Source organism: Oreochromis aureus, linkage group 4 (assembly GCF_013358895.1).
Source record: "Oreochromis aureus strain Israel breed Guangdong linkage group 4, ZZ_aureus, whole genome shotgun sequence".
In the NCBI taxonomy this organism is placed as follows: Eukaryota; Metazoa; Chordata; class Actinopteri; order Cichliformes; family Cichlidae; genus Oreochromis; species Oreochromis aureus.
Window position 1 is genome coordinate 13,717,376 of NC_052945.1, and position 16,003 is coordinate 13,733,378.

Sequence of the window (16,003 nt, forward strand, 5' to 3'; positions counted from 1 at the left end):
TTTATCTTAATCAACAAGGGAGTCAACTCTGTAAACCCAGCAATCCCTGCATGATCCTCCATGACTCACTTCAATTCTCCTCCCTCACGTAGACGGGCAGTTCCAGACGAGGTGACTGGTATATAGTCATTCCTGTGCTGACACAGTGAGACAGATACTTAAGACTGACACTCAGCGCTTGCATGTTTGAGAACGTCTGTGTCTGCACCGCTGTCATCTCCACCAGCTGGTCATGCCACCGGCTGCCTGTGAAAGGTGGTGGCCTAGATCAAGCCTCTTAGCATGCCGCTGGATGAAGTCTGAGACTGACCTGGCTCGGGAGGAGGGGAGGACAAGATGAAGTGAATAAACAGATTAGAGCAGGCCTGAATGCAGCTTCGAAAGAACAGAGCTGTGTGCTAAGCCAGTCAATAGTGCAACCTCTTAATTGCTAACATTATACGCTGCTCTCCTGAAGAATAAATAACGTGGACGTTTACATCAAAGCTAAACGCCCCGTGGAAGAATGTAACTTTTTCTTGTATTTCTTCACCCTTTGTCACAGAAAGTATTGCGTGTTCTGCCCCTGATACAATGCAGTGCAGGTTTTGAACACACCCTGACAGGTAAGGAAATAAAAGGGTGTGGCTCATCTCCACTAGCCCTCAGGACAGCGCCCGTTTTCCCATGGAACACCACTCCCTAAATGTCAACACAGCCTGGAAGCCGGTAGATGCCATTTTCTCAAATGGCTGTTATGAATGTGGCAAAATAGTCGTTTGACGTTAAGTGGATCAAGCGCGTTCTGCAGTACGCTCGTGTTATTTGATCTTCATTTTGTGGTTGCCTGATAGTGGCTGCAGTATGTCTGATTAAAGAAAAAACCCTCATCTGAAATGCAGTTTCTCTGCCTAAAAGACATCTTGTTATGTAATAGGTTTCTCTCTCAGTTGCAATATTGTCGTGACATTCACTACACTCAAATGAATGTTACTCTGGTGATGATAAGAGAACTACAGTTTCACCACAATCTCATGTGGGAGATCTGAACAGGTGGTCTCTTAGCAACAACGTGCCATTATTCTTATGTGTTTCTGTCATATCATTGTGCTAAAAGACTTGCAGTTGGTGAAGGGCTAGAGAAGGCGTGTGAGAGGGAGGAATAGCGATAGAAGGATAGTATTTTTTTTTTTTCAAATATGGACGTGTTTATTTCAGAAAGGGAATAAAAGGAGATGTAGACCTAATGAAATGCTTACTAAAAGCCCCAGAAAGGATCTAGTGTAAACCAACCTTTTTGATGTATATACAGTGCTGTGTGTCGTTTGTGTGGTCTTACAATAAGAAGTTGTCTGGAGCCGCATAAGTGAAGATGCCATCTATTGCTTTATTTGCCTTTTTCCTTGCTGTACGTCAAATAAGGCACCACTTGTCTTATAAAATGCAATTTAAAGGAGTTTAAAATGACTTGTGCTTCTGAACATCTGCCCCCAGAATATAGTGTTTCAACAAGTTTATTCCTGCGGTGCCTAGGGCCTTGAAAAGATTGCATTATGCACTGCAGGAGATATCATAACATTCATTGCCTTTGGAACAGCAGATTTGTTCCCTGTGCCTTTGACTGCGATGCTGAGAGAGGACTATTGCTCCACACACCCACCTTCTCTGCACGTCTGGGGGCGGATGGTTTAGAGACATTCTCTTTTCTTTTACTCATCATTGCTTTTTTTTTTCCAAGGGCATAGACTGGAGATGCTGAGTGCTAAATCCAAAGCTACACTCCAGTGACTCAAACGTGCTTCATGACAATCACTGATCGTTAAGGTTGATTTGAAGTCACCCTGTTAGCATGGCTACTCTCCCAAAAGTAGAGGATAGAAAGAAAATTTAAAAGCATATGGAAGTATTTTTTTATTTTAGAAAAATAAAGCATTAAAGTGTTGCCAGTGAAGAAGAAGAAGAAGAGATGAAGAGAAGGAAAAATAGATGGAGACATTCCACATCCTTGTTGAAATAGTCCCTAATTACTGTGGAGGGTGAAGCTGTAATTACACAGACAGAAAGAGACACGGACACAGAGACAGAAAATTTCAGTTCGTACTGTGTCAATGGACACAATGGTCTTGCATTGATGGGCCATGAACTAGAGTTAACATGCCTGTGGCCGCTCTTACTCTATGCATCTGTGGCAAATGCTGCTACTTTCAGTAGGATTGGCTACACTACACCCACAAGGCCAGCTCAACAGGCAGCCACAGTGTTCTTCTGAGCCCCAAGCCAGTTGTACTTATGGGCAGAAAGTCAGTAATGCTGCATGGATACCCAGATGGTTTGAATGTTCCTTTAGGTGAGAACATTTCCACGCAGCCAAATTTTGCCATTTGGATATAAAATGACTAATGTAGCAGATTTGCTGCTATGCCACTGTAAGCTTTTTTTTTTTTTTTTTTTTTTTTTTGTAGAATTCAAAAGACCTTTATCTATATCTATATACATCTATATCTCAGACTGTACATTTATCTCAAGCTCGCTCCCATGAATCAGCATTAAAAACAAAACAAAACCAAAAAGAAAATCTGTGGCAAAACGATGCCACCCACATGTTGCATTCAAATTAATCAAGCACTTAGTTGACTGACACCGTGGGAAGCTTAAACGGGAAATTTGCAGTTTCAGTTTATGTTTAGGTGTTTTCTGTCTGTTTTGGAATGTGGAGAAACTGGAGTATTACAGGTAGTTCTGTAGCAGTAGGATGCTTGCACAATACAACTCATATTTTTCATTGTATTTATTTGTTTCTTTATTTTTATAGAAACGTCTGCAAGCTTTCAAACTGATGTGCAAAAATGCTAATTTCCTATACATCCAGCCATTGACGTAGCTTGAAATAGAATGAAAGATTTTCCCAGATTCACCATTTATTATTTTTCAATTTGAAAGCTAAAATCATATTTTAAGGGATTTGTTGGAAATGCATCCCTTTCCTCCAGAAAATGAAAAGGATCTTTTGCTGGTAAAAGAAATAAAGCTAGCAAACAAGTCTGGGTCTCGGTTGCTGTGGTAACCACTGTCTGCACTGAGTTAGTTGAATGGATGATGCTGAGGTGGATGAGGGGGTCACACTAGCTGCAGATGACAGCGAAGCAAACAAACACAGTAAATAGTTGGTCTCTGGTGTGTATGTTATTTGTCCGGTGGAGACAGAAGGGGACATCTCAGTTTAAAGGTGAGGAAAAGATAAAGTAATTGTTTGTAGACGACTTGGTTTTTCCTACTCAATCCCTTAGAGACAATTATGGACCCCAAAAGAGTCTTAAAAAAACTCATGTCTGCTCAAGTTACACTGAAATTTGCCAAAATGCCTTTTCGTGACTAATATCTACAGTAGGAGGCATCTCCAACCTGACAAACCCTTTTATTTCTGTGTAGCATGCAAGGCATTATCACTGAATTGTTGCAAACCCTGACTGAGTTCACAAATACAGCACACAGGAACTGCTGATATTTACCCTCTGCACTGCAAGTTAATAAGAGTATAGTACAAATCATAAATTCCCCTTTTTATTCCCATCTTACCAGGAGCATGTTTACATGACAGAGGATGGAAAGTAGGCTACTGTTGGCAAGAGGCGATGTATGATTTATAGGCTTGGATATGAATCCTTTTTGCAACTGTTTATTTTCAGTGTTTACATAGTTCCTGACATGAGTCTTTTTGGACTAATGACCATGACTGTAGATCTGCATGAACCCTTTCCACTGTTTAGCTTCACGATAAAAATAAAATTCAAAAAATTGGATGACATTTAATACAAGTGTCTAAACCTGCCCTGAGTTGTTTCACTACATTTCAAAATTTTAGAAAAGGTAAACTGCTTGCGTGGCATAGCAACATCATTATCTGTGAAATAAAAGCCAGTGCTGAAACTGTCAGGAGTTGTTGCAACCAAAGCACATTGTTATAGGAAGAACGTCTCTGTTCTATTTTATATCGATGCCTGTGTTTGACATGAGTGATGCACAACACTTGGGTGTGCACACTTCCATAACAAAGGAATGGAGGAGCTGTTTTTGAAGTCTACAAACTTTTCTTTCTGCTTATAATGTTAAAGTTTTCTCCCTTCAAGAGAACTTGGAAAGGACACACGCATTCATGTGGTATTCTGAGATTTGATTTTTACCTTGGCTTCCACTGAAAGCACATGATGTGCCTACTGCAGCATTAGTAAGGCTTTAAGTATGCGAAACTGCAAACTGCCCAATGGCATCCGCTCAAAGCATATACCTCTGACATAAGCGCATGCTTTGAATTGTTGTTAGCAGTTTACTGTGTTTCAGGTTTATAGTAGCTCTTCAGTTAGTCTTTAGAGTCCTTGTACTTCACAGTCTCTTGATAATTGCTGGGAATGGCACTGTACTGTAGGGCTTTGATGTTAATCTATAAGTCTTAACTTCTTTTTAAATCAAATGATATAACTGCCCATCCTCTCTGAGTATATGAAAGAAGTCAAAACAGTCAGTTATCTCATTTTAAGTGTGATGTTTAAATGGAATTTACTTTCTTCTAGTGAAATATGATAAAGTTTGGAATGCATTCTATTAGAAGTGTGTCGTATTTTCATATGGCAACTACCTCATTAGTTCTAACACCAAGGAAATTATTTCTGATAAGCTGTGACCAGCCTTAGCACCAAATTGACTGGCTTAGGAGAAAAACCCAGGATGGCATAGCATAAACAACCAGAATACCCTCTGACAGGTACCCAGATATATTCAAATCCAGCACCACTGCTACAATAACAGATGAAAAAAAATGTTATTTTAGATAACTTAATTGTCTAAAGATTTCATTTTACCCTGATTGTACCTTGATTCATGTGGATGATGTGACAATGAAAGGAAACCTATATGAAAACATCAGAAAGAAAAATCTCTGTTAAACACCGTAGAGACATTATTTGGCCAGCAAGGGGTTTTCCCTCAAGAAATGATTTAGTCAAGGTCCTGTCTGAGGTGTACACTCTTGATCCCATGTTAATAATTATTCAGTGCACGCAGCTAGTTTGGAGATTACACTAGAGCTAAAATATTTGGTCCTAGTACACTAATTAGTTCAGGTAATAGTTGCCCTCCAGCTGATTGAGACTCATTCTTTGCTTATGCACCCTCATTATTAAGAAAGAGAAAGGCAAAACAGCATTTTTGCCACTAATCAGTCCACACAGTATCCACTTTCTTAACATTCTTCCCTAATAACATCAGCAGGTCTGGCAGCTTCTGTCGGCTCTCATCATGTGATAGGTCCTTACAGTCCTCACAAATGCAGTAAATGGCAGATTCAGCGTTCATGTGATCTGGGCATTTATGTATTTATTTAATTTTTTTTAGGCCTGTGACAAGTTGCTATGTTGAAGAGGCAGTGAGAAGGAATGAGAGAGGGGAGGGTGAGAGGGAACAGATGATGGCTTCCTGGCTTCTGATTGCGCGTGATTCCCCCTGGTTCTAATCAGCTGGTGTTAGTTTCAAATTGCCCCCTTTGCATGTCATTACAATGTTTGTGTGCGTAGGTGTGTGTGTGACAGAGGAGAACAGAGTGAGCAGAGATGAATGAATGTCCCATAATTTGAATCTGCCATCTAGATGCATCGACCTTGTTTCGGTTGTTACTGCTATGGTGAGGGGAAACATTGATTTGTTTAGTGCGCAGAAAGAAATCATTTTTTACGTCGCCTAATAAAGTTTTCCTCTAATCCTCCTTTATACATGTACTCATGCACGCCACAGTTCTCTGTGTTCTCCCTGTCTCACCTCTGCAGCACAGCTGGGTGTCAAAGAGATCTGATTCATTTTGCAGGAGACATTAGTCTGCCCTCCTTTGATTGTCTCCCTTAATTTTTTGCTCCGAGTGCTGATAATGAATTCAATCAGTCTTCGTGTAGGCAGTGACGAAATGAGCAGACTCTTCCTCTCAGAAGAGGAGAAAATTACTCCAGCCTTGACTTATTTCTTATTTTACGAATTCTTTAATTGAAAGATGATACAACGAGTTTGAAAAGAGGGGGACACAGTACCTGATTATATACCTTTTCTTCGTAATTCATAGAATATTTCATCCTCACAGTTTTCTATTCAGCCATCTACTTGATAGCTCTCTCTCTCTCCCTCCCTGCCTCGCTGTCGCACAACCTTAAGTGTCTCCTGGCCCCATTTCCCAATTAGCTGTCACAATTAGGGTAACAATGTAGCACAAGAGAACTGGGATGACAAATTTAGCAACAATGGGAAGAGATGAAGAAAGAAACTACCTCACTTTTTTTCCCTTCTTCACTTCCCTTAACTACATGTCATTTAAGTTCTATTGTAATCCATGTCTCTTATATATTAGTTATATCAGTAGCTAATCACATAATACTGTAAATTGGCTCCATAGCTGTGTCTGTTTATAGAGTGGCAGTGGGTCAGTGAGTGTTTGTACTTGTGTGTGTGTGTTTGGAATGTGGAAGAAAAGGCAGCTAGGCTTGTGTCACATACCTTTGGCCTCTTCAGTGGGAGAATGTTCTGTAATGATGCTGTACTGGGCCTAGCTTTTTTTATGTAATCCTCCCACCAGTTTTAAACACCACCACTCTTTATTATAACCACTTGTATCAATGTAGGTGTGTGCACGAGTACACACACATGCATTTGTGAATTTGTGATACACACGTTCGTGTAACCTCTTCAATGAGATGCACTGAATAATTTAGGAATAAATATTTTCTTAGCAAGGTCCTGAGGGTTGTCTTTTATCTTCCCAGAGGTAGAACAAGCAGGGATACAATTTGTATTGAGGTGCTATGTGAACTTGAGATGGGGTTCTCAACCAATTATATTCGTATCCTTCGAGTGTGTTAGACTAACAGAGCCGGGGGGGGGGGGGGGATATTACAATAGTTTATAATATGCATTTTGCTATTGTTTCATCATAACTTTGGAATAAGTTTATTTAAAACCATTATTTTTATGAAAAAATAAAATAAGTAAGCAGACTGAAGAGTAAGCAGACCATTGAAGAGTCTGTAGGATGTTGTTGCCTTGTGTGTGTTTGTATCTGTATAAGAACAAAGTTCCTCACTGTATTGTTGTTCCACGGTGCACTGTAGACTTGCCATGAGTCCATTTTACTTGACAGCTAGACCCAGTCAACAGAAGAGGAGGAGGACTCAAAAAGGCTGTGACTTCTGATTTTAGCCAAACAATACATATAGGATCCTGAACAACTCTTCCTTGTCCTTTTGCTCACTGGTAGTGTTGCTCTGACCACAGCAAATGCTAAAATGCGTCATATGTTGTGCCGAGATTTGTGGGTTTCTGAAATAAACCTCTAGGAGTGGGGATATAGCTTCATATTTCCAGAAAATTTGGAAGAAAAATATTTAATCTATTGAGTAATGTAACCTCAGTTGTGTAAAAGGGTGTTTTCCAATGAGCTACTGTCATTGATGTCAGACTACCTAATTTGAAGTGTGAATTTTCTTAAACAAGGTGCCAGCTGCAGCGGGTTTATAGTGCAGTAGTAGTGATAAGGCAATATATCCGATGACACAGTCAAGTCAAACGTAAACACAAAAGTAGCAAGGAATTTATATCCACCGCCTGCTTTCCCTGGTATATGGAGCACAACTAGCGAGCGTTCCAGCGGTACTCAGTGGAGTATTTGTTTAAGTGTGAGTCGCTTATCTCTAGCTAGTTTCCTCTCCTTTTGTAGCCTGGTTGCCTGGAACAGTGTTTTTGTCTCAAGTGGTGAAACGAGTTTGTTATTTTCAGTTTTAGCAGGAACATTTTTCTTGCATGTTTTGCAAAGTACTTTGTTCTTTTGGAGGTTATTAAAATAGCTGCCTGTTTAGATACTAAATTATCACCTGAGATGGACGCATGGCTCTGACTCTCAGACATGCCCGAGTGTGCTAGAACGTAAAGGCAAATTTATTACCGCCATTAGCAAGGACAGTATGATATGGCACATTCCTGCAAAGCAAAATACTGAAACAACAGCAAAGACTAAATTACTATTAATGTGATCTGTTTCTTTGAAATATAATTAACAGTACAAGCAATTTTTAAGCATTGATAGTAAACATTTGCTGGTTTCCTTCAGAGCTTGAAAAAGGAAGGCAATTGGACTTGTTTAGCTTTGTGATGACATTTCTTCACAAAAGAAACTTCTTCAGTTCTAAAAAAAAAATGGTTGAGAATCTCAGGTATTTAACTTCTAGTGGGTGTTGGCCCCTTTGGAGGTGTTTGCTTTTTAAAGCACTCATGACTACCATGACCTGGATGATTGTAAACCTACACAGATATTTAACTAAAAGATGTTTGGGTAGTTGAGGAATGGTGTCATCACATGATTTGTCCTGCAAACCAGCTTGTGACTTCATTGATTACAGTGGTCTAGCAATGTCTTTAAAACATGCACATCACAGCTCTGGAATCAGTGATGTGAAATTGCTAGTTAATATAATGAATGAACAACAACCTTTTTATTTTTCTCTTTTCTCTTGATCACTTTGAAAATGTAAATCCTGTACAAAAAGGCATCACTTCTTATTTTGGCTGCTCGCTTTAGGGGTCACCACAGCAGATCATTTGCTTCTATCGCACCCCATCCCTAGCATCCTCTTGTATCACACCAATCCACTGCATGTCGTACTACATTACATCCATGAACCTCTCTGGTCGTCCTCTTTTCCTCTTCAACATCCTTTGTCCAGTATATCCGCTATCCTCCCTCTGCACATGTCCTATCCCAGCCTTGCTTTTCTAACTTTTCCAAACTCCTCAGCCTTTGTGGGTTTCCTTTATAGGGCAAAAGTTTATCAGGTATTGGTTATAAGAATATTGCTGGCAGACAATTAAAATATTTTGTAGCAATACCTAAAACTATATCCTAGTTATATATCCTATATCCTAAATCCTAAATCACTCATATAGATGATTAGATCTAAACCAGTAAATCAGAATAAATGAGTCATTGATGGTGGCTTGTCTTTTGGCATTTTGACCCTATTGCTTGTAGTTTGCTCCAGTTTTACATTTCTTTTGTAAGCAGAGTCATAAAAAGGTGTAGTAATTTAATTACTGATGATAAAGAAAATATCAGCAGTTTATATCTTACTCATTTGGATTTTCACTATAGATGGATTACATACAAATATGGTGCTGCTCAACTTTAGGCACAGTTTAAAAAAGTAATAAGGAAAAAAACTGAAGGGAAAAGCAAAACTGCTGAAGTCTGAGTGAGGATAAGAGGCCCATGATTTTCAGGATGGGCTGATGGGGTTTTAGCTTGACACTAGTGGCACCTTACCATATTATTTTGCCACTGTGTGGATTCAGGCTAGAAGTAGATTATAAAGTGTTCTCCAGCAGTATTGATGGTCGGTGGAGACTGCTGCTGCTGCAGCAGTGTTGTAGTTGTCTCTCTTTCCCCCTGGCTATTCCTGACTATGTGACTAGGGACCGGCTAATTGGAGGAAGCCCTGGAGAAGCGCAGGAGGAAGGAGTGTAGGAGAAGGGAGGTGGTGGTGAGAAGTGTCAAGAATCATGCATTCTCAGCATTTAAACTGCACCTTGGAGTGTATTGGGATACAGTAATTCCAGAGCAAAACAGTGTAGCTTACTGATCCAGCCAAAACAAAAGATATGACTTCTGCGAGTGGTATTATGAAAATGAGAAACCCATTAATAAAATGCTTGAATTTCACTGAACCAGTACTGCAGCACACAGTTCTTGGAAAGGCTGTTAGTACAATTAACCACACTGTAAGCTGGATGTTTTGTCAGGCATTAAAAAGGCTCCAAAAGGCAGCAACCCTACAAACACGGTCGAGAGCTATAGTTCAGTAACTCCTACTCCTAATAAGATAAAACTTTAAGACTTATTACATTTGAATTGGTAAGTTTAAATTTGAATTTGTTAAGACACCAAACCCCCTTTCGCACCATGCTGTAAACATGTTTATTTCTACTGTGAAGTTGGGCATTTTAACATGGCGGTCTATGGGGACCGACTCACTTTTGGAGCAAGCCTCCAGTAATCATTTGAGGAACTGCAGCTTTTTGGCACGTCGACATTGGCTCCATATTTCAGCCCCAGAGGTTGCCTCTTGGTGTGTACACTGGTGTGTGTTCTGTATATAGCTGTTTACTTTATGGAAAACTGGTTTTGTGCACCTGGAGAAGCTTTGCATATAAAGAGAATGTGAGGTAAAAAGTGGAATAGCGAATAAATAAAGCAATATGCAAGTCTTTGCTCTTGACTTACAGTCTAACGATTAGTAAAGGCCCAACCTCCCATCTATTTCTTGTTTTCTTTTTCAGACCATTATGGAGCAGTTCAATCCCTGCTTACGGAACTTTGTTGCCATGGGGAAGAACTATGAGAAGGCCCTTGCCAGTAAGTCCTTTCTTTTTTTCTTTCATGCTCCTGTTTCGCTGCAGATTTAGGCACTTAGCCAAGAAAACACTCTCTTTCTTTCGCTTTCTTTATCACACACACACACACTCTCCCTTGCTTTATGTATCTAGCTACATATCCTTTTTGTGCATTTAAAAAAAACAAAACAAAACAAAAAACACACGAAATTTATCCTCATGCCAAATAGGCAGACCTAATCATTTGGTGCAGAGCTTCTGGCATTGCTTGTACATGGTTATAGAGGTGTAGTCAGAGCAACACAAAAGACCTCTAATCTAATTCAAAAGCGAGGATAGCTCACTGTCAGCAGTCAGATTTACAAAGGAAAACAAGTGTGTGTGTGGCTGTGTGGCTGTGTGCTTGTGCTTGTGCATTTGTTTGTTGGAATCCCAAACACTTACAGCCATGCCTTTTGAATTCTTCATTTACTCTCTGATATGAGCTGCTTTTAGAAAATCAGGTCAGGACATTGTCCAGAGTTGTCCTTTCTCACATGTAGCACACAGCATTGTTATCTCACTGCTGGAAACTGTACTGTATTTAATTTAGGCAAGGTAAGGTAGGATGTGCAGGGTGCAGGATACAGGATGACCACTTGCTGGCTGTGAATTTGCACAACTGTTACTGTGCAGGCATTATTCCTACATCAGTGCAAAACAGAACATCGGAACAGCACGCAGACTTTGCAGGAGGTAGCAGCTTAAAGACCAGTTCGTGTTCAATCTGACTGTGTCCAGCATTTGCATTCTCACATAAATCTTTGTTGGGTGTTGTTTAGAAAAGTTTGGAATTGTAGGGGATGTGTGAAAAAATTGTTTTGTAACTAAAAAGACTCATTCAATGTGTTCCTCAACGATAACGAGACCTCCCCCTGCCAGTCCAGCTCATCTGACCATTAATGATGTTCTCTTCCCTAACAAGTCTGTTTCTTTCCCTTGATGCACAATAACTAATCCTGTCCTTGGTTTAGGTAGGAAACAGACTGGTAGGCACTCACAGAGCCATTAAAGACCCACTTTGCAGAATTGGCTAAACCCAAGGGACTAAGCAGCTCTCATTTGAGGGGGCTGGGGATGGGAGTGCACACCATATCCATATGGTGCAATCACTGAAATTATCCCACACCAGAAATGCCAAAAGCCTTCACTGATAGGCCTGCTTGGTCTGGGTATTAGAGTATTACAGGTTTTCCAACACAGCATTCAGTCAGTGAATTTCACAGTGGCTGGTAAGTGTAAAAGCAACAAATACTGCGACTGACCGAGTCTAACTGCCAAGCCAACAGAGGCTGTAATTTTTTATACAAGTCCCCTGACAATATGATGATTTTGACACACTTACAGAAAATCTTTACTGTCTCGATTAAGATGTGTTATCCCTCCTCCTTAGAGTGAAGGATGAGTGAAGGATCAGTAGCTCTCAAATAAACCCCTCCCCTACCATTTGCCTGCCGTGCAATCAGAGATCCAGTAATCCTCTCCGTCTGTCTCTCTGAACCCCTTACCACACATTTCATTAGATAGACCCACCCGTATAGATCCAGCTTATCTAATCAGCCATTCTTCAGTTGCAGAGACACTGTCACACGTGCTACAGCAGCAGCAGCATCAGCAAAAAGAAAGTGTCTGTTGCTGGGAGATCTGCAAGAGCTCTCACAACCCCCCCCTACCACACATGTGCAAACTCACATGAGCTGACACTCACACATTCACACTTTCCACATCAAGGCAGGCAGGAGGCCTGTTTGACATAACGAAGAGGACTCAGCTATGATGCTCTGAAGGCTCTGCTCTTATTTCTCTGGTCTTTCCCGTGCAGTAGAGAAAGAAGGAAGCACAGGCCATCTCCTGCCATTGACTCAGCTGTAATTGGGATTAGCATTAGCATATGTCCCTCAGCCTCGGAGCAGAGCTTCGAGGCTTCCAGCCTAGGAGACTTCCCTTATTGCAGGGCAACTGCATCTGTCTGCTAGAAATAGCTTGCCCCTGCCAGGACATTGTTGTAAATGCGCCTCTCACCTGGCAGCTGTCTGAAAGGCGCAGGCCCATCTGTCACCCGGACTGCTGTTGAATTCACCTCAAAAAGCACTGGCCATTATTTGCTGGAGATTGGCAGACTGGTGGAGGACTGCATGGTAGTAAGGCAGAAATCACTGGAAGCTGACTCTGCCCTGTGTGACCTTTGTTAGCCTGGTCAGGTGCGGTTGAAATGATAGTGGCTGAGGTGGATATTGATTTGTGCAGCCAGGATGACTCTTTATTTAGCTGTCGAGCAAATAAAAGCAGAATGACTGCCCATTTGGATTAACTTCACTGATTGTTTTTGTGCATGCATGGAGCAAAAGTCAAACTTTCTGTGTGTGCACGAGTAGCTCCTTATAGGTCACTAGACCCATATCCATGTTCATTCACTGTATGCAATGTGAGAATTTTAGAAACGCTGTATGCTTTATGCCTTGCATTAGTGCTAGTGGGGAGCATGTGGAATCATTGTCTATACAGGTGTACAAGTCTTGTCAATCAGCAGCCAACACAGTCACTGTGTCACCCTGCTGTGGGGTGTTCAAACATATTGACATAAAAGATTAAATGGAATGGAAGAAGCAAAAGTCCAGTGGCGATTATCAGCATGTGGTTAACAGCATGACATTACTCTTTCCTTTGTGAAACCACATTGTTTTCTCAGAGCTATGGATTTCTCTTTTTTTTGTATGTATGTGACCTATTGGCCATGGATCAAAAAGAGGCCTGAGATAAATATCCCCCTGTGCATTTTATATATACATTTATTTATATTTATATATAATAAATGCTTAGCTTTTCTTTACTGTATGATATAGCGTGGGAAAAAAATAAAACGCACTTGCAAACTTGTTTAAAAAAGGCTTCTGCAGGGTATGGCACAAAAAATTGACATGGAAAAGCTGTTAAAACATGGACAAAGGAAGTGCTTCCAGGTGCTATAAAATATTGAGTGAGTGGTTTCATAGCAAAATTAATTTATCTGAAGTGACGCAAAAAATGCTCACATACTTTATTCTGACTCAAAGATGTAACATTCATTATTTTTTATATGAAACTAGAAACAGAGCATGAAAAGGAAAAAAAACAGTCTAGCAGCATAAGTGTTTCCTTTTTTATGAGTTAGTGTTTGAAATACTTCTAAGAGAAGCTAGAGATCACTGTATAGAAAGCTGTCACCTGTGTTCACAGAAAGCTAAACTGTGCTTTGTGAGGTTTTTTTTCAGAATGGAAAGTGGACTGTTCTGTAACCTTTAAACTAATAACCCCTTTATTTCTTTTTGTACTCACTCCTATTTTCTTCTAGATGTGACATTTGCTGCCAAAGGCTACTTTGATGCTCTGGTCAGAATGGGTGAACTGGCCAGTGAGAGTCAAGGATCCAAAGACTTGGGTAAGTGATGTATATATGATAACCCTACTTTCTTTCTTTCCATCTTTTTGGAGGGTTACTTTGTTTTCCTTCCTTTTTTCTGGTTACATTGGGCTTATAGAGAAGCCGCATTATCTTTCTGTGTATAAAATAATGTGACAGTTAAGTAGCATTTAGGAAGAAAACATGTGGGTTGATAGAGAAGGTGCTTTTTAATTAGTCTTTTTAATCTAGTCATTTCACTCATGGAGGAAATGACTTCTTCACTACACGGGCCTCCTTTTCATAGGGAAATGTTCTAGGAAGGAAAAACAAGACAAAACAATGATGAGTGCAGTATCATCAGCCGCACAGTGAGGCGGGGGCTGAACATTGTCATTTTCAACAGCATACAGAGTTAGATGCTTTCATCCAAGCTGAAGAGTACAGTATAAAGTCTTTTTAGATTTTTGGTAGGAGAGCGCCAGTTTGATACTTTTCCTGCATGGCATGCTTTCATTTGGTGGAAGAATGTATCCGTATACCAGACGTGTTGCTCTTTAGATTAAATGCTTATATCGTGTCAATGAGGTGTGTCTGGATGTGAGCATTCTGGTTGCAAACATAGAGGTCAATTGGAAAAGCAACACCTGGTGCTCTCGTAGTGAGTAGTTTCCTAGGTGATCAGTGATTCTCTCTGTGTGTGTGTGTGTGTGTGCGTGTGTTTGCTGTCCCCAGCCCAGGGGAAATCAGCTCATGTTTGAAGAGATTCCCTTTTGCACTGATTGTGCATTCGGCTGCTTGATCTGCGCAGAAGTAGCTGTTGATTTGATGGGGCCTTTGTTGCTGTGGAGCTGAGATACAGTTTGGGTTTCCTCCAGCCCAGCCAACAGGGACTGACATGAAAGTGCTTTCAGGATGTTTTATTCAGCAAGCGATCCGCTCGCTCTCTCTATCTCTATATCTCACGGCGTTTGTGTGGATTTCTATTGATTCCAAAGTTCACAGCGGTACTTCCATGCTGAACCCGGCCTTGCTTATAGTAGCTGGCTCTTTGAGACCAGACAACCTCGGCTGAAGTTGTCACAAAGGGAGAAGAATATATATGTAGCCTGACTGACAGCTGGTCTAATCTCCTCTTGCACCACCAACCACTTGGACTGTAACAGGAGTGAATTCTGTCTTATTTTTAACAATACACATTATTGAATGTGCTTGAAGTTTCTGTGTGTGCTGGGATTTGATTTAAATCCTATTCATAACGGAAATAAGGCTGCCAAATTTGGAAATTGTACATAGACCATTGTGTGTAGGATATTTCCATGTGTATGAGGCAACTGAAAACCTATGCCTCAAGGAGGATTTGGAAAGGAACTTGATATTTAAAAGACTAAACTTCTCTGTCTTAATATCTGCCCATTCTTGTCTCTCCATCTAGACACAGCTAAGACTGAGCTTCTCACTCACTAAGTTTGAAAAAAAAAAAAAAAAGATTGTGATGTAATTAAATATAATGCGTCCTGTTGTTTGTTGTCTGTTTCTTATATCATGTGTGCGTTACACCCAGCGGTTCTCTACATGCTTCTGTGTTTTCCACAGGAAGAATTAGTGTTTTGTTTTCCAACCGGTTGCTTGCAACATTTTAGAGTCCCCGCCCTGAGGTCACGTCCAGTATAATGACCTCAAGTTCAACTGTATGTACAGGGTTAGGCCCCAGAGCCCTGGGTTTCCTGTTTGGCTGGTGGTAGAACACTGAAATATCCACAGACCGGGAGCATCTCAACTACCCATATAAACCACAGCCTCTGTGTGCTAAAGTTGGGAGCATACAAAATTTCTGCTTCCAGTAAGGAAGTATAGAAGCAGACACAAGTGTAAAATCAGGCTTGTAAGAAATGCAGTGGATGTGAGTGCTTTAATGGATTCTGCCTTAGCGAGCTAGAATCCATTAAAACTGATTGATTTGTTCTGTGGACTAGCTGTGTTTGAGCTGACTGGCTCAATGTCCTTTAAAGGTAATCTGCATCTTTTTTTCCCCGTTTTCTTTTTGTTTGCACATGTTCACACATGCACGTATGAGTTTGAGCTCTTGTTGCACCTCTTTAAAGCCTGTTAAAAGCTCAGTTAGCGATGGGCGCAAACGGTCCCGCCTACACACCTAAGAGTGTGCAGATGCTAACCATCTCCTTCCTCTCT

At 40.6% G+C, this 16,003-nt stretch overlaps 1 protein-coding gene across 4 annotated transcripts in view; it reads left to right on the forward strand.

The window, feature by feature from the left end:
- The window catches only part of baiap2a (BAR/IMD domain containing adaptor protein 2a), a 51,802-nt gene that overhangs the window by 4,297 nt on the left and 31,502 nt on the right, over positions 1-16,003 (forward strand). For all 4 annotated transcript variants that reach the window (XR_005612819.1, XR_005612818.1, XM_031736474.2 and 1 more), the window contains exons 2-3: positions 10,339-10,414; positions 13,763-13,849. Coding sequence is in view for 2 of the 4 variants with exons in the window: in XM_031736474.2 (XP_031592334.1) it covers positions 10,339-10,414; positions 13,763-13,849 (163 nt within the window). In the remaining 2 variants the exon portion in view is untranslated. The remainder of the gene's footprint in view (positions 1-10,338; positions 10,415-13,762; positions 13,850-16,003) is intronic.